The sequence below is a fragment of the Euprymna scolopes genome, chromosome 21, assembly GCF_053919585.1.
Source record: "Euprymna scolopes isolate OS-2025 chromosome 21, ASM5391958v1, whole genome shotgun sequence".
NCBI lineage: Eukaryota > Metazoa > Mollusca > Cephalopoda > Sepiida > Sepiolidae > Euprymna > Euprymna scolopes.
In genome coordinates this window covers 62,321,436-62,341,107 of record NC_136502.1, presented here as the reverse complement: position 1 = coordinate 62,341,107, position 19,672 = coordinate 62,321,436, and the positions used below count along the sequence as shown (strand labels likewise).

The 19,672-nt window shown below is 26.5% G+C and overlaps 1 protein-coding gene across 2 annotated transcripts in view; it reads right to left on the bottom strand.

The window, feature by feature from the left end:
- Positions 1-19,672, bottom strand: part of LOC145242414 (mitochondrial sodium/calcium exchanger protein-like) — a 166,975-nt gene that overhangs the window by 92,196 nt on the left and 55,107 nt on the right. For both annotated transcript variants that reach the window (XM_080105450.1, XM_080105449.1), the window contains exon 2: positions 2,541-2,600. In XM_080105450.1, the coding sequence (XP_079961576.1) occupies positions 2,541-2,588 (48 nt within the window). In that variant the 5' untranslated portion in view covers positions 2,589-2,600. The remainder of the gene's footprint in view (positions 1-2,540; positions 2,601-19,672) is intronic.

Below are 19,672 nucleotides of genomic sequence, written 5' to 3'. Positions count from 1 at the left end.
GTAATTTTAAAGGAATTTGCGAGGGTGGAGTATGTTTGTAAAAGTGAGACATTAATTTTTTAGTAACTTTTAATTTTTTTTTTTTTTTTTTTTTTTTTTTATTTATTTTTTTTTTTTTACACAGTGATCACCCCGGAAGCCACACGATAAGGGTTATTGCAAGTACATTACGTTAGTGTGGAGATTTGAAGTGTTTACTTAAGGGGACAGTTAATTAGGAATTTGTTAACGCTGGACTTGAAGACATCCAAGTTGTAGTCAGGTGGGAAGCAGGCGGACGGAACAGAGTTCCACAGGCGTGCAGTTCTAAGAAAGAAGCTTTGTTCATGGAATCCACGTTTTGATTTAGGCACAGATAAAGAGTGGGGGAAATTTTTCACAGTGGATTCAGCTAGACGGGTGTTTTTCGTGAAAGATTGGCGAGGTGGGGACCAGAGATTGGAGTTCAGACGAGCACCTGCCATGGAAATAACGATAAAACAAGGATAGGCTCGCAACGTCTCTTCTGTGGCATCCCCCACTAAGCTACGAAGTCTATTTTGTACTCTGTCAAGGCAGGATAGGCTATTTTAGCAGCTCCTGCCCAGATATGGCAGCAGTATTCCATCCTTGGAATCCAAGGACCTTGGACGTATTTGGCTTTTATATAGATAGAGAGTTCATAAAGAGGAAAACTTTTTTCAAAATAAATAAAGGTGCAACAAGTCTATAAATGGTACACAAGTAATCCTTTTTACTATAAAAATCTGAAAAATCGTTATAATGTACGTACTTGTCACTGCATGAAAAGGTCATATTCCAAAAATCACGTAAATCGATAGAGTAGGTTTATTTTTATTTTTTTTATTTAAAAATCAAATATTATCAGACGTTTAATCGAAGATTTGGGACGCGCAATCTTGTTTGAGAGATAACGCCACTAACGAGTAACGACCCCTGGCGGAAATATGGGTCAACAAGGGCAGTACATGCAGACCATCGAATATTTTATAATCAAGTTAGTGGCGTTATCTCTCAAACAAGATTGCGCGTGTCAAATCTTCGATTAAACGTCTGATAATATTTGATTTGATTTTAAATAAAAAATTAAAAAAAAAACCTACTTGATGGATTTACGCGATTTTTGGAATATGACATTGATAAGTACGTACATTATAAAGATTTTTATAGTAAAAAAGATTACTTGGACCATTTATAGACTTGCACCTAAATAATGTGACAAATAATCGTTTAGTTACTACAACGTTAGTAAATAAAAAAAATGCTACGTGTGCTTGCGTCAGGAAGGGAACGATGCTTGTTTTTTTTTTATAATGGTCGCCATGGAACTCAACGCCCAAGGAGTACCATAAGTTACATCGTGTTACATATAGGGTGGGGCCATTCTGTGGTGACTTTTGGAGGTGCCTAAGTGTCATTCTCCATATTTATTAAAAATAAATAAAATTTTAATGTAATTTCTTTTCAATTAATGTATCAAAATATATTTTTAGTTTGTCAATGTGGTAAAATAGAATTTTAAAAACATGAAACGTTAATAGGTTGTTTTTTGTTTTTTTTGTACAGAAAGATTGTATAGGAAAATATAATTTTAGTTTGCACGCACTTTTAAAAAAGGAAGAGTTATCAACCCCTGTTCTTTGGCTGACAAGTGACATCTGTCGGCGGTTCTTGAAACTAAAATAGATCCTGGATCTATTTGCCCGCCACCGCAAACATTTAGTGGTATTCGGGTTAGAATAAAAGGGTCAATTTTTACGACGTGCCCCACTGCCCCAGCGTATTATAAGCACCCAACCTCCCCATGTTAAGAATGGCTTTCGGAATAAACTCCCCCAGCCTCGAAAGCCGTTCTAAACATGAGGTAAGGGTGTTTAATAAACACTGTTTGCTGGGCCGGGCCGGGCACGTCGTAAAAATTGACCAATAAAAGTGTAGTATATTTTCTGAGGTGTCAAAAGAAAATACTTAACTGGGGAAATTCTTACTCCATCTAAAGGGGGTCTCTTACGGGGAAATACCGTAAAAAAAAAAAAAAAAAAAAAAAAAAAAACTAGGACTAAACCGGAACCTGATGCAAGGTTGACCATAATCAGGCCCCATCGACATTCTCGGTGCGGGTTGCAATATTTCCCCTTAAACATAATTTTTACCGGCCGAGGGGCCGGTTTCGATTTTGCGCCGCATTTTAAATAGGTTTAAAAATTCATAGGTCTTATTTATCTTAGGCAATAAAATTGTACTTAGCTACAAGAATATACATTTACAACATGTACTCCAAATTTCATGAAATTTTCATTTTACGCAAAGAAAAAATAAATTCCTAAGTGACAGTCTTCTAGATTAGAAGAAGAATGTATAGCCGACACAAGAACAATCTACCCCCCACCCTCTTCTGTTCAGTTTGAAGTTCTGTATCGATTCCAGAGTTCGACAATACGCGCCTGAAGAAGGTCGGGATTTAGATCCACCGAAAGGTTTTGAAAATGTCATGCAAGATAGATAGCATAATCAAAATAAAATGTAATATAAAATCTTACCTGTAGATCTCTATCGACGGATTGCGTTGCTGGTGTGGTCAAACACATAATTTACTGCAACTGTTTAGAAGAGCAATGTCAAAAGAAATGATTTTAACAATAAATAGAAATCAGAATCTGCAGTTCTTTTTTGCATTTACATCACTTTTTTTTTTTTTTCTTTTTCACTAGTACACAAATCACAAAACTGATAACGCATTCAACTACTATTTATATGACTACTCCATAGTTCAGTTTATTCAAAATATTTTAGTGGGGTAGGGAGGTTCGGTTGGTTGTTGTTAACAGCGTTAAATAAATAATGATAAACAAAGTAATATAACGTTTCCCTCTGGGTGACACGAGTTGGTGCCAAACAAACTTGCCATGAAGGATCAGGAAAGATTAAAAAAAAAAAAAAAAACTGGGAAAGGAAAGTGTACTGTCCAGACAGCAAACGGAATGGTATGGAAAATAAATTCGAGAAAAAACTAACGGTCGTTACAGCGAGAAATCAATGATAAACAGCTGTTGCGAGAATACAAAAATTGAAACTGGGGTGCTGAAAGTCTGGGGAAAATTGTTTTCATTCAGATTCCAGGGAAGACTACCTATTATTGCCAAGTGACTGCGCGAATAATATGTGGGGTGGGGGGATAATAAATGAATAAAATACACGTGGTATTTAAAAATTCATATCCTCTCTAGTTACTAAAAAACTAGCTGACCGAAACATGCTCATACTGTGTAGCAAAAATCCCACCCCAAAAACTGAATACATAAAATACGAAAAATTGAAATAAAAAAAGTAATACAGTGCACAAAAAAGACCAAAAGTCCGTTATTTAACCCCTGGCAACGCCGGGTTTTTACGTTAGTTTTAGTTCTAAAAGAATTAAAATTAAAATAACACTGTTTTCAAGAGAAGAGGGGCTATATAAATAAACCAAAACTCTTTCATTAGCAGGCCACCCAGTCCGGTTGTAAAATGATATTTTGATTAATGTAGATTTCGTATTTAATTATATTATATTGGGCATAATATATAGTAATGATTTAAAAAATTAATAATAATAAAAAAAAAAAATGACGCGTGACCACCGAAAATCGAAACCAAAACGTTTAGCTTACGATTTACTTTTTCTTTGGCGTTAATGCCTAAGCTATGATGACAGGTTTGCTGCAAGGCTAAAAATTAAAACATAAACTAATATTACGTTACGCATGCATATTCGTAATGCCGATCTCCCTCTGACAAATTCCATTTTTTTAATTTTCACACTTTTGCACCGATTTGGAAAATCAGCGATTTTCCCCGGCTAAAACTCAAATATAAAGTTTCGTATGGGTTCGAACGTCCTTAGACCAAAAACTGATAGAGGAGTTTGATAGGCAAATCTTTAAAAACAAATATATATATATATATATATATATATATATATATATATATATATATATATATATATATATATATATGAATTTAGGAAAACTCGTCCCCTTTTGCTAGGTAGGAAAATTGGTCCCTTATTGAATAAATATCGATTGAAAACACATTTTATGACCGTTCTTGAAGAAGATATTGTCTTTAAAAGAGAATAAACATTCCATAATATTTTTTCTTTTTTAATATTTTTACTTGTTTACTGTTGTTTTAAAAAAATTTAATTAATTTTTCTAAGTTTTCGTTTTCTACCTAGCTTTGAAAGCTTTTGGTCTTTCAACTTATTTTAAAGAGCTTATTTAGTTTAAAAAAAAAAAGGGGGGGTAATGTCGAGTGTTACTTATGAACAAAAAATTTCCGACATAAGAGGATCACGTCTTAGGAAGATAATTGCTCAAAAATAGAAAATTGAAGAAAATATTAAGGTAGATATAGTTTTAAAACGAGCCCCCCCCCCAAAAAAAGAAAATCAATTTGTATATTTTTAGGTAATAATGCACATCCCATAATATTTCAAAAAATATTTTTACATGTTTATTGTTTTAAAAAAATTAAATTGATTTTTCTAAGTTTTCGTAGTCTCTTTTAAAAACAATATCTCCTTCAAGAACGGTAATAAAATGTGTTTTCAATCGATATTTATTCAATAAGGGACCAGTTTTCCTACCTTGTAAAAAGGGGAGGGGGTACGAGTGTTCCGGGTACGAGTTTTCCGGGCACCATAAAGAGATTTGTGTTTACTATAACTTTTACGCAAATATTACGCAAGTATAAATCATGTACAATATCTGCATGAATATAATTACACATTCATGATCATCTCATATAAAAACCGAAAAAAAAAACTAATAGGAAGGTAAATGTGTAGTTTAGCGGTGTAAATTATTTGACAAAGAAAAAATTATAAGAACTATTTATTTTTAGTAAATATGAAGAATCAATCCACACTCCACCCTCGAAAATTCCTTTAAAATTACCACTTTCACAGGTTTTCGGGACCGCTAAAAACTAAAATAATTTTTAAAATTACGGCAAACGAGTAGTTTCCAAGATATGAAGAAAAACATAAACCAGCACCCCCCGCCCCCTCAAGGTGGCCATAAAGTGGGTGCATTTCTTCATACTTTGGAAGCTACTTGTTTCCTGGAATTTTAAACGTTAGTGGTATTTTACGTTAAATTGTGTTCATTGTACGATGCCGCCGCACCCCACACTTAAATGTAGCCATAAAGTGAATGCCCATTTTACGTTAAATTATTATAGAAAATGACCTCCACTTTTGGGCCATTAAAATTTCTTCATATCTTGGGAACTACTCGTTTGTCGTAATTTTAAACGTTATTTTCTTTTTCAGCGACTCCGAAAACCTGGTAATATTAAAGGAATTTAAGTAAATGATAATTTTAAAGGAATTTAAGAAAATGATAATTTTAAAGGAATTTAAGTAAATGATAATTTTAAAGGAACTTTCGAGGGTGGACTGATTCTTTATATTTATTTCCCTTATTTTTATTTTTATATAAAACACAGGTACTTGTACAGTTTAGTCAAGACATTAAAAAATGAAAATATCGAAAAACAGTTTAAATTGTATGTATCCATTATGGGACAAAGTTCTCTGAAAAAAAATTTCACTCAATTTCATCAAGTAGTTTTTTTTTTTTACAGCGAAAAACCAATTTGTTATGATACCAAGCAAAATGTTCGATTTTTAGGAAGAAAAGCTTGTATTAAAGATGGAGATGGGTGTCAGCGCTTTAACTGGAGTTATCTCTCAGCAGAAATAACCTTCTTAGTGACACGCAATATGGTTTCCGTTCTGCAAGATCTACCGCAGATGTGCTAACGGTTATATCTCAAAGGATTAGAGAATCTCTTGACAAAGGCTTCCTTTCCAGGGCAATTGCTCTTGACATATCAAAGGCCTTCAACAAGGTATGGCATGAAGACCTACTTCACAAGATCTCCAGCTACGGTATAACTGGAGATATTCTCTCTATCATTAAATCATTTCTCTCTGATAGGCTCATAAGAGTAGTAGTTGATGGACAAAATTCAGAGGCCTGCGGTATTAATGCTGGAGTTCCTCAAGGGTCAATCCTGGGCCCAACTCAATTCCTGATCTACATCAATGATCTCCCTAAACACATACTTAAATCATTCCTTGACATCTATGCTGATGACACGACCATTTACGGCAACACATCAAAGGCTGTAAATGACAAAACTCTCTCTGATTCTCTCTCCTCTGATCTTGAACGAGTGGTTCAGTGGGGGAAGACGTGGCTGGTTACCTTTAATGCATCTAAAACCAAACTCCTATCTTTACATCATCAACGCTCTGATCTCCATCTGGCATCAATTGAAATGGATGGCTCTCGTCTAGGAGAAGCCCATGTTTTGACAAGCTTCTGGGCTTGACCTTCATTCCTGATCTGAAATGGAACACGTACATCAAGTCTGTTGCCAAGGTTGCTGGAAAGATGGTGGGATCCTTCTACCGCTCCAGAAGATATCTCACTACTAATGCAATTCTCTATCTATATAGAAGCCAAGCACGTCCAAGGATGGAATACTACTGCCATATCTGGGCAAGAGCTGCTAAAAACAGCCTATCCTGCCTTGACAGAGTACAAAATAGACTTCGTGGCTTAGTGGGGGATGCCCTTTTCTCTTCCCTGCAACCTCTCTCCCACAGAAGAGACGTTGCAAGCCTATCCTTGTTTTATCGTTATTTCCATGGCAGGTGCTCGTCTGAACTCCAATCTCTGGTCCCCCCTCGCCAATCTTTTACGAAAAACACCCGTCTAGCTGAATCCACTGTCAAAAACTTTCCCCACTCTTTATCTATGCCTAAATCAAAACGTAGATTCCATGAAACAAAGCTTCTTTCTTAGAACTGTGTAACGAAGTAAGGGTGTGGGGAGGTTGATGCCCCCCCCCCCGTTAGGGAGAAAGACAAAACCACTTGGTGTCAAGTTGTTTATTTAAGAATCACAAAAACTCTGTGTGTTAAAGGTTAAAAGAGAAACTGTATTTACTAACTGTTTATTTGAGTTCGATCAGATCTTTGAAGCGAGCGATTGTTTTATTTTTAGAAATGATGATTCAGATTATGGACTGAGAGCGGAATTTCTAAACAAAGAGAAATAATATCCGCGTGATGTTCAGAGGGCGAACATGAATGTTTATATATATATATCAACAAGTTAGAGAGATACGGGGGGGGGGGGGAATGCGCAGAAGACAGACTCTCAGATGGACAGATAGAGAGAACACAGAAAGTCAGAGCAGAGCGGGCCTTTGACTTAAAACACATTTCTTCAGATACCCAGAGACCGACACTCCACAAGGTTACAAGCTGACGCTTTCGACCATATTCTTAGAATAATAACACATCGCTTCTTTCAGAACTCTGAAAGAATTATAAGAACTGTACTTTTTGTTTGAATATATATTTGTGTGCAGAATCGTTTTATCCTGTTTTCTTTTACTACACTAAAAATCCATGGCTCTCTTTCGACGACGTTCGTCGTTAAGAGGGTATACAAGTAATTGGTCCAGGATATATATCTAGACGATCAACCGATAATTTGGTCACTTCCCCATACCAGTAACTTTAGACGGCCAAGAATTATCACCGGCAGTGGAAGGGTTTGGAGGTCGACGATCGGCCTCAACCGACTGGTGAAGGAGTGGGGGTGACAACTGCACGCCTGTGGAACTTTGTTCTGTCTGCCTGCTTCCCTCCTGACTACAACTTGGATGTCTTCAAGTCCAATGTAAACAAATTCCTGATGAACCGCCCCCTTAAGTAGACACTTTATTAAATATCCACACTAACGTACTGTACTTACAATAACCCTTATCCCTGAGTGGCTTCCGGCCCTTGATAAGTGGTGACTACCTTGTAAAAAAAAAAAAAAAAAAATCTCCCTTTGGCATTTCTAAAATTCAAACAAATTTTTTTTTAAATCCAAGATGGCCGCCTTCAACGCGTTCTCATAAAAACATGTTTTTCCGCTGTAAAAAAAAAACTACTTGATGAAATTAAGTGAAATTTTTTTCCGGAGAACTTTGTTCTATAACGGATACATACAATTTAAACTTTTTTCGATATTTTCATTTTTTTAATGTCTTGACTAAACTGTACAAGTACCAAAACACATTATTAGATCTAAAGGCTGAAATAAAAACAGAAAAAATTTCGGTACTTAATGATGAGTGTGGACTCTGCGCAAACATTGGTCTATTTAGCCATGAAAAACTTTTTCAGGCCAAAATAATTTTTAAAAAGCCAAAGAAAATGCCAAATTAATTTTAAACTCCAAATTAATCGAGCGTGTTTTTTTCTGTTTTGCTTTTTTTCTTTGAGTAAATTTCATTCATATTTTTATTTTGTGCTTGTTTTATTTTATTTTAAATTTATATTTATTTTATCCAAATATTTTTTTGTACATTTAAAACAAAAAAATACTTACACAACTATTTGAGTGGACAAAGACTTCGATTGTTATTATAATTTAAATTATTTCTTTAAATTATAAGAAGAATCAAATAGTTGCGTAAGCATTTTTTTATTATAAATGTACAAAAAGATATTTGGATAAAATAAAAATGAATTTAAAATGAAAATAAAATAACAAATTTAGAATGAATTAATATAAAAATAAATTTAAAATGAAATAATATAAAAATAAATTTAAAATGAATTAAATAAAAAAAAATTAAAATGAATTAAAATAAAATAAATTTAAAATGAATTAAAATAAAAATATATTTAAAATGAATTAAAATAAAAATATATTTAAAATAAATCAAAATAAAATAAATTTAAAATGAATTAAAATAAAATAAATTTAAAATGAATTAAATAAAATAAATTTAAAATGAATTAAAATAAAATAAATTTAAAATGAATAAAATAAAAATATATTCAAAATGAATTAAAATAAAATAAATTTAAAATGAATTAAAATAAAATAAATTTAAAATGAATTAAATAAAAAAAATTTAAAATGAATTAAAATAAAATAAATTTAAAATGAATTAAAACAAAATACATTTAAAATGAATTAAAATAAAAATATATTTAAAATGAAATAAAATAAAAGTATATTTAAAATGAATTAAAATAAAAAATAAATTAAAAATGAATTAAAATAAAATATATTTAAAATGAATTAAAATAAAAAAAATTAAAATGAATTAAAATAAAATAAATTTAAAATGAATTAAAATAAAATAAATTTAAAATGAATTAAAATAAAATAAATTTAAAATGAATTAAAATAAAATATATTTAAAATGAATTAAAATAAAATATATTTGAAATGAATTAAAATAAAAATATATTTAAAATGAATTAAAATAAAAAATATATTTAAAATGAATTAAAATAAAAATATATTTAAAATGAATTAAAATAAAAAAATTTAAAATGAATTAAAATAAAACAAATTTAAAATGAATTAAAATAAAATATATTTAAAATGAAATAAAACAAGCACAAAATAAAAATATGAATGAAATCTACTAAAAGAAAGAAAAAAGTAAAAACAGAAAACACGCTCGATTAATTTGGAGTTTAAAATAAATTTGGCATTTTTGGGGGCTTTTTTTTAAATTTATTTTAGCCTGAAAAAGTTTTTCATGGCTAAATAGACAAATGTTTGCGCAGGGTCCACACTCGTCATCAAGTGCCAAAATTTCATTTTTATTATTTTTTCATTTTTTATTAGACTAAATGTACGACATTCACCTCCACTATTTTGGTTTAAAACTTTGGCCTTCCTAGGTTTGACAGATGTGCCTTTTTAAGGCTACTTTGTTTTACGCTCTTAACAAAAAAAATAGCGGCCAAGAACAGTTCCATGAAAGAGCATTAAAAGGACAAATATGGCTTTAAAAAGGCTTATCTGTTAAACCTTAAAAAGGCAAAATCTAAAAAGCAATATCGTAATTAGTCTAATAAGAATGATAAAATCTAAAAAGCAATATCGTAATTAGTCTAATAAAAATGATAAAAAATCTAAAAAGCAATATCGTAATTAGTCTAATAAGAATGATAAAATCAAAAAAGCAATATCGTAATTAGTCTAATAAGAATGATAAAAAATCTAAAAAGCAATATCGTAATTAGTCTAATAAGAATGATAAAATCTAAAAAGCAATGTCGTAATCAGTCTAATAAGAATGATAAAATCTAAAAAGCAATATCGTAATTAGTCTAATAAGAATGATAAAATCTAAAAAGCAATATCGTAATTAGTCTAATAAGAATGATAAAATCTAAAAAGCAATATCGTAATTGGTCTAATAAGAATGATAAAATCTAAAAAGCAATATCGTAATTAGTCTAATAAGAATGATAAAATCTAAAAAGCAATATCGTAATTAGTCTAATAAGAATGATAAAAAATCTAAAAAGCTATATCGTAATTAGCCTAATAAGAATGATAAAATCTAAAAAGCAATATCGTAATTAGTCTAATAAGAATGATAAAATCTAAAAAGCAATATCGTAATTAGTCTAATAAGAATGATAAAATCTAAAAAGCAATATCGTAATTAGTCTAATAAGAATGATAAAATCTAAAAAGCAATATCGTAATTAGTCTAATAAGAATGATAAAAAATCTAAAAAGCAATATCGTAATTAGTCTAATAAGAATGATAAAAAATCTAAAAAGCAATATCGTAATTAGCCTTATAAGAATGATAAAATCTAAAAAGAAATATCGTAATTAGTCTAATAAGAATGATAAAATCTAAAAAGCAATATCGTAATTAGTCTAATAAGAATGATAAAATCTAAAAAGCTATATCGTAATTAGCCTAATAAGAATGATAAAATCTAAAAAGCAATATCGTAATTAGTCTAATAAGAATGATAAAATCTAAAAAGCAATATCGTAATTAGTCTAATAAGAATGATAAAATCTAAAAAGCAATATCGTAATTAGTCTAATAAGAATGATAAAATCTAAAAAGCAATATCGTAATTAGTCTAATAAGAATGATAAAAAATCTAAAAAGCAATATCGTAATTAGTCTAATAAGAATGATAAAAAATCTAAAAAGCAATATCGTAATTAGCCTAATAAGAATGATAAAATCTAAAAAGAAATATCGTAATTAGTCTAATAAGAATGATAAAATCTAAAAAGCAATATCGTAATTAGTCTAATAAGAATGATAAAATCTAAAAAGCAATATCGTAATTAGTCTAATAAGAATGATAAAATCTAAAAAGCAATATCGTAATTAGTCTAATAAGAATGATAAAATCTAAAAAGCAATATCGTAATTAGTCTAATAAGAATGATAAAATCTAAAAAGCTATATCGTAATTAGCCTAATAAGAATGATAAAAAATCTAAAAAGCTATATCGTAATTAGCCTAATAAGAATGATAAGAAATCTAAAAAGCTATATCGTAATTAGCCTAATAAGAATGATAAAAAATCTAAAAAGCTATATCGTAATTAGCCTAATAAGAATGATAAAATCTAAAAAGCAATATCGTAATAAGTCTAATAAGAATGATAAAATCTAAAAAGCAATATCGTAATTAGTCTAATAAGAATGATAAAATCTTAAAAGCAATATCGTAATTAGTCTAATAAGAATGATAAAATCTAAAAAGCAATATCGTAATTAGTCTAATAAGAATGATAAAAAATCTAAAAAGCAATATCGTAATTAGTCTAATAAGAATGATAAAAAATCTAAAAAGCAATATCGTAATTAGCCTAATAAGAATGATAAAATCTAAAAAGAAATATCGTAATTAGTCTAATAAGAATGATAAAATCTACAAAGCAATATCGTAATTAGTCTAATAAGAATGATAAAAAATCTAAAAAGCAATATCGTAATTAGTCTAATAAGAATGATAAAATCTAAACAGCAATATCGTAATTAGTCTAATAAGAATGATAAAATCTAAAAAGCAATATCGTAATTAGTCTAATAAGAATGATAAAAAATCCTAAAAGCTATATCGTAATTAGCCTAATAAGAATGATAAAATCTAAAAAGCAATATCGTAATTAGTCTAATAAGAATGATAAAATCTAAAAAGCAATATCGTAATTAGTTTAATAAGAATGACAAAATCTAAAAAGCAATATCGTAATTAGTCTAATAAGAATGATAAAATCTAAAAAGCAATATCGTAATTAGTCTAATAAGAATGATAAAATCTAACAAGCATTATCGTAATTAGTCTAATAAGAATGATAAAATCTAAAAAGCAATATCGTAATTAGTCTAATAAGAATGATTAAAAATCTAAAAAGCAATATCGTAATGAGCCTATTAAAAATGATAAAATCTAAAAAGCAATATGGTAATTAGTCTAATAAGAATGATAAAATCTAAAAAGCAATATCGTAATTAGTCTAATAAGAATGATAAAATCTAAAAAGCAATATCGTAATTAGTCTAATAAGAATGATAAAATCTAAAAAGCAATATCGTAATTAGTCTAATAAGAATGATAAAATCTAAAAAGCAATATCGTAATTAGGCTAATAAGAATGATAAAAAATCTAAAAAGCATTATCTTAATTAGCCTAATAAGAATGATAAAATCTAAAAAGCAATATCGTAATTAGTCTAATAAGAATGATAAAAGCTAAAAAGCAATATCGTAATTAGTCTAATAAGAATGATAAAAAATCTAAAAAGCAATATCGTAATTAGTCTAATAAGAATGATAAAATCTAAAAAGCAATATCGTAATTAGTCTAATAAGAATGATAAAATCTAACTAGCAATATCGTAATTAGTTTAATAAGAATGATAAAATCTAAAAAGCAATATCGTAATTAGTCTAATAAGAATGATAAAATCTCAAAAGCAATATCGTAATTAGTCTAATAAGAATGAAAAAATCTAAAAAGCAATATCGTAATTAGTCTAATAAGAATGATAAAATCTAAAAAGCAATATCGTAATTAGTCTAATAAGAATGATAAAAAATCCTAAAAAGCAATATCGTAATTAGCCTAATAAGAATGATAAAATCTAAAAAGCAATATCGTAATTAGTCTAATAAGAATGATAAAATCTAAAAAGCAATATCGTAATTAGTCTAATAAGAATGATAAAATCTAAAAAGCAATATCGTAATTAGTCTAATAAGAATGATAAAATCTAAAAAGCAATATCGTAATTAGTCTAATAAGAATGATAAAATCTAAAAAGCAATATCTTAATTAGTCTAATAAGAATGATAAAATCTAAAAAGCAATATCGTAATTAGTCTAATAAGAATGATAAAATCTAAAAAGCAATATCGTAATTAGTCTAATAAGAATGATAAAATCTAAAAAGCAATATCGTAATTAGTCTAATAAGAATGATAAAATCTAAAAAGCAATATCGTAATTAGTCTAATAAGAATGATAAAATCTAAAAAGCAATATCGTAATTAGTCTAATAAGAATGATAAAATCTAAAAAGCAATATCGTAATTAGTCTAATAAGAATGATAAAAAATCTAAAAAGCAATATCGTAATTAGTCTAAGAATGATAAAAAATCTAAAAAGCAATATCGTAATTAGCCTAATAAGAATGATAAAATCTAAAAAGCAATATCGTAATTAGTCTAATAAGAATGATAAAATCTAAAAAGCTATATCGTAATTAGTCTAATAAGAATGATAAAATCTAAAAAGCAATATCGTAATTAGTCTAATAAGAATGATAAAATCTAAAAAGCAATATCATAATTAGTCTAATAAGAATGATAAAATCTGAAAAGCAATATCGTAATTAGTCTAATAAGAATGATAAAATCTAAAAAGCAATATCGTAATTAGTCTAATAAGAATGATAAAATCTAAAAAGCAATATCGTAATTAGTCTAATAAGAATGATAAAATCTAAAAAGCAATATCGTAATTAGTCTAATAAGAATGATAAAATCTAAAAAGCAATATCGTAATTAGTCTAACAAGAATGATAAAATCTAAAAAGCAATATCGTAATTAGTCTAATAAGAATGATAAAATCTAAAAAGCAATATCGTAATTAGTCTAATAAGAATGATAAAATCTAAAAAGCAATATCGTAATTAGTCTAATAAGAATGATAAAATCTAAAAAGCAATATCGTACTTAGTCTAATAAGAATGATAAAATCTAAACAGCAATATCGTAATTAGTCTAATAAGAATGATAAAAAATCTAAAAAGCAATATCGTAATTAGTCTAATAAGAATGATAAAATCTAAAAAGCAATATCGTAATTAGTCTAATAAGAATGATAAAATCTAAAAAGCAATATCGTAATTAGTCTAATAAGAATGATAAAAAATCTAAAAAGCAATATCGTAATTAGTCTAATAAGAATGATAAAAAATCTAAAAAGCAATATCGTAATTAGTCTAATAAGAATGATAAAATCTAAAAAGCAATATCGTAATTAGTCTAACAGGAATAATAAAAAATCTAAAAAGCAATATCGTAATTAGTCTAATAAGAATGATAAAATCTAAAAAGCAATATCGTAATTAGTCTAATAAGAATGATAAAATCTAAAAAGCAATATCGTAATTAGTCTAATAAGAATGATAAAATCTAAAAAGCAATATCGTAATTAGTCTAATAAGAATGATAAAAAATCTAAAAAGCAATATCGTAATTAGTCTAATAAGAATGATAACATCTAAAAAGCAATATCGTAATTAGTCTAATAAGAATGATAAAAAATCTAAAAAGCAATATCGTAATTAGTCTAATAAGAATGATAAACAATCTAAAAAGCAATATCGTAATTAGTCTAATAAGAATGATAAAATCTAAAAAGCAATATCGTAATTAGTCTAATAAGAATGATAAATAATCTAAAAAGCAATATCGTAATTAGTCTAATAAGAATGATAAAATCTAAAAAGCAATATCGTAATTAGTCTAATAAGAATGATAAAAAATCTAAAAAGCAATATCGTAATTAGTCTAATAAGAATGATAAACAATCTAAAAAGAATATCGTAATTAGTCTAATAAGAATGATAAAATCTAAAAAGCAATATCGTAATTAGTCTAATAAGAATGATAAAAAATCTAAAAAGCAATATCGTAATTAGTCTAATAAGAATGATAAAATCTAAAAAGCAATATCGTAATTAGTCTAATAAGAATGATAAAATCTAAAAAGCAATATCGTAATTAGTCTAATAAGAATGATAAAAAATCTAAAAAGCAATATCGTAATTAGTCTAATAAGAATGATAAAATCTAAAAAGCAATATCGTAATTAGTCTTATAAGAATAATAAAAAATCTAAAAAGCAATATCGTAATTAGTCTAATAAGAATGATAAAATCTAAAAAGCAATATCGTAATTAGTCTAATAAGAATGATAAAAAATCTAAAAAGCAATATCGTAATTAGTCTAATAAGAATGATAAAAAATCTAAAAAGCAATATCGTAATTAGTCTAATAAGAATGATAAAATCTAAAAAGCAATATCGTAATTAGTCTAATAAGAATGATAAAAAATCTAAAAAGCAATATTGTAATTAGTCTAATAAGAATGATAAAATCTAAAAAGCAATATCGTAATTAGTCTAATAAGAATGATAAAAAATCTAAAAAGCAATATCGTAATTAGTCTAATAAGAATGATAAAATCTAAAAAGCAATATGGTAATTAGTCTAATAAGAATGATAAAATCTAAAAAGCAATATCGTAATTAGTCTAATAAGAATGATAAAATCTAAAAAGCAATATCGTAATTAGTCTAATAAGAATGATAAAATCTAAAAAGCAATATCGTAATTAGTCTAATAAGAATGATAAAAAATCTAAAAAGCAATATCGTAATTAGTCTAATAAGAATGATAAAAAATCTAAAAAGCAATATCGTAATTAGTCTAATAAGAATGATAAAATCTAAAAAGCAATATGGTAATTAGTCTAATAAGAATGATAAAAAATCTAAAAAGCAATATCGTAATTAGTCTAATAAGAATGATAAAATCTAAAAAGCAATATGGTAATTAGTCTAATTAGAATGATAAAAAATCTAAAAAGCAATATCGTAATTAGTCTAATAAGAATGATAAAAAATCTAAAAAGCAATATCGTAATTAGTCTAATAAGAATGATAAAATCTAAAAAGCAATATGGTAATTAGTCTAATAAGAATGATAAAAAATCTAAAAAGCAATATCGTAATTAGTCTAATAAGAATGATAAAATCTAAAAAGCAATATGGTAATTAGTCTAATAAGAATGATAAAATCTAAAAAGCAATATCGTAATTAGTCTAATAAGAATGATAAAATCTAAAAAGCTATATCGTAATTAGTCTAATAAGAATGATAAAATCTAAAAAGCAATATCGTAATTAGTCTAATAAGAATGATAAAATCTAAAAAGCAATATCGTAATTAGTCTAATAAGAATGATAAAATCTAAAAAGCAATATCGTAATTAGTCTAATAAGAATGATAAAATCTAAAAAGCAATATCGTAATTAGTCTAATAAGAATGATAAAAAATCTAAAAAGCTATATCGTAATTAGCCTAATAAGAATGATAAAAAATCTAAAAAGCTATATCGTAATTAGTTTAATAAGAATGATAAAAAATCTAAAAAGCAATATCGTAATTAGTCTAATAAGAATGATAAAATCTAAAAAGCAATATCGTAATTAGTCTAATAAAAATGATAAAAAATCTAAAAAGCAATATCGTAATTAGTCTAATAAGAATGATAAAATCTAAAAAGCAATATCGTAATTAGTCTAATAAGAGTGATAAAAAATCCAAAAAGCAATATCGTAATTAGTCTAATAAGAATGATAAAATCTAAAAAGCAATATCGTAATTAGTCTAATAAGAATGATAAAATCTAAAAAGCAATATCGTAATTAGTCTAATAAGAATGATAAAATCTAAAAAGCAATATCGTAATTAGTCTAATAAGAATGATAAAATCTAAAAAGCAATATCGTAATTAGTCTAATAAGAATGATAAAATCTAAAAAGCAATATCGTAATTAGTCTAATAAGAATGATAAAATCTAAAAAGCAATATCGTAATTAGTCTAATAAGAATGATAAAATCTAAAAAGCAATATCGTAATTAGTCTAATAAGAGTGATAAAAAATCTAAAAAGCAATATCGTAATTAGTCTAATAAGAATGATAAAATCTAAAAAGCTATATCGTAATTAGCCTAATAAGAATGATAAAATCTAAAAAGCAATATCGTAATTAGTCTAATAAGAATGATAAAATCTAAAAAGCAATATCGTAATTAGTCTAATAAGAATGATAAAATCTAAAAAGCAATATCGTAATTAGTCTCATAAGAATGATAAAATCTAAAAAGCAATATCGTAATTAGTCTAATAAGAATGATAAAAAATCTAAAAAGCTATATCGTAATTAGCCTAATAAGAATGATAAAAAATCTAAAAAGCTATATCGTAATTAGCCTAATAAGAATGATAAAAAATCTAAAAAGCTATATCGTAATTAGCCTAATAAGAATGATAAAAAATCTAAAAAGCTATATCGTAATTAGTCTAATAAGAATAATAAAAAATCTAAAAAGCAATATCGTAATTAGTCTAATAAGAATGATAAAATCTAAAAAGCAATATCGTAATTAGTCTAATAAGAATAATAAAAAATCTAAAAAGCAATATCGTAATTAGTCTAATAAGAATAATAAAAAATCTAAAAAGCAATATCGTAATTAGTCTAATAAGAATAATAAAAAATCTAAAAAGCAATATCGTAATTAGTCTAATAAGAATAATAAAAAATCTAAAAAGCAATATCGTAATTAGTCTAATAAGAATGATAAAATCTAAAAAGCAATATCGTAATTAGTCTAATAAGAATGATAAAATCTAAAAAGCAATATCGTAATTAGTCTAATAAGAATGATAAAATCTAAAAAGCAATATCGTAATTAGTCTAATAAGAATGATAAAAAATCTAAAAAGCAATATCGTAATTAGTCTAATAAGAATGATAAAATCTAAAAAGCAATATGGTAATTAGTCTAATAAGAATGATAAAATCTAAAAAGCAATATCGTAATTAGTCTAATAAGAATGATAAAAAATCTAAAAAGCAATATCGTAATTAGTCTAATAAGAATGATAAAAAATCTAAAAAGCAATATGGTAATTAGTCTAATAAGAATGATAAAAAATCTAAAAAGCAATATCGTAATTAGTCTAATAAGAATGATAAAAAATCTAAAAAGCAATATCGTAATTAGTCTAATAAGAATGATAAAATCTAAAAAGCAATATCGTAATTAGTCTAATAAGAATGATAAAATCTAAAAAGCAATATCGTAATTAGTCTAATAAGAATGATAAAATCTAAAAAGCAATATCGTAATTAGTCTAATAAGAATGATAAAAAATCTAAAATGCAATATCGTAATTAGTCTAATAAGAATGTTAAAATCTAAAAAGCAATATCGTAATTAGTCTAATAAGAATGATAAAATCTAAAAAGAAATATCGTAATTAGTCTAATAAGAATGATAAAATCTAAAAAGCAATATCGTAATTAGTCTAATAAGAATGATAAAATCTAAAAAGCAATATCGTAATTAGTCTAATAAGAATGATAAAATCTAAAAAGCAATATCGTAATTAGTCTAATAAGAATGATAAAATCTAAAAAGCAATATCGTAATTAGTCTAATAAGAATGATAAAAAATCTAAAAAGCAATATCGTAATTAGTCTAATAAGAATGTTAAAATCTAAAAAGCAATATCGTAATTAGTCTAATAAGAATGATAAAATCTAAAAAGAAATATCGTAATTAGTCTAATAAGAATGATAAAATCTAAAAAGCAATATCGTAATTAGTCTAATAAGAATGATAAAATCTAAAAAGCAATATCGTAATTAGTCTAATAAGAATGATAAAATCTAAAAAGCAATATCGTAATTAGTCTAATAAGAATGATAAAAAATCTAAAAAGCAATATCGTAATTAGTCTAATAAGAATGATAAACAATCTAAAAAGCAATATCGTAATTAGTCTAATAAGAATGTTAAAATCTAAAAAGCAATATCGTAATTAGTCTAATAAGAATGATAAAATCTAAAAAGAAATATCGTAATTAGTCTAATAAGAATGATAAAATCTAAAAAGCAATATCGTAATTAGTCTAATAAGAATGATAAAATCTAAAAAGCAATATCGTAATTAGTCTAATAAGAATGATAAAATCTAAAAAGCAATATCGTAATTAGTCTAATAAGAATGATAAAATCTAAAAAGCAATATCGTAATTAGTCTAATAAGAATGATAAAATCTAAAAAGCAATATCGTAATTAGTCTAATAAGAATGATAAAATCTAAACAGCAATATCGTAATTAGTCTAATAAGAATAATAAAAAATCTAAAAAGCAATATCGTAATTAGTCTAATAAGAATGATAAAATCTAAAAAGCAATATCGTAATTAGTCTAATAAGAATGATAAAATCTAAAAAGCAATATCGTAATTAGTCTAATAAGAATGATAAAAAATCTAAAAAGCAATATCGTAATTAGTCTAATAAGAATGATAAAAAATCTAAAAAGCAATATCGTAATTAGTCTAATAAGAATGATAAAATCTAAAAAGCAATATCGTAATTAGTCTAATAAGAATAATAAAAAATCTAAAAAGCAATATCGTAATTAGTCTAATAAGAATGATAAA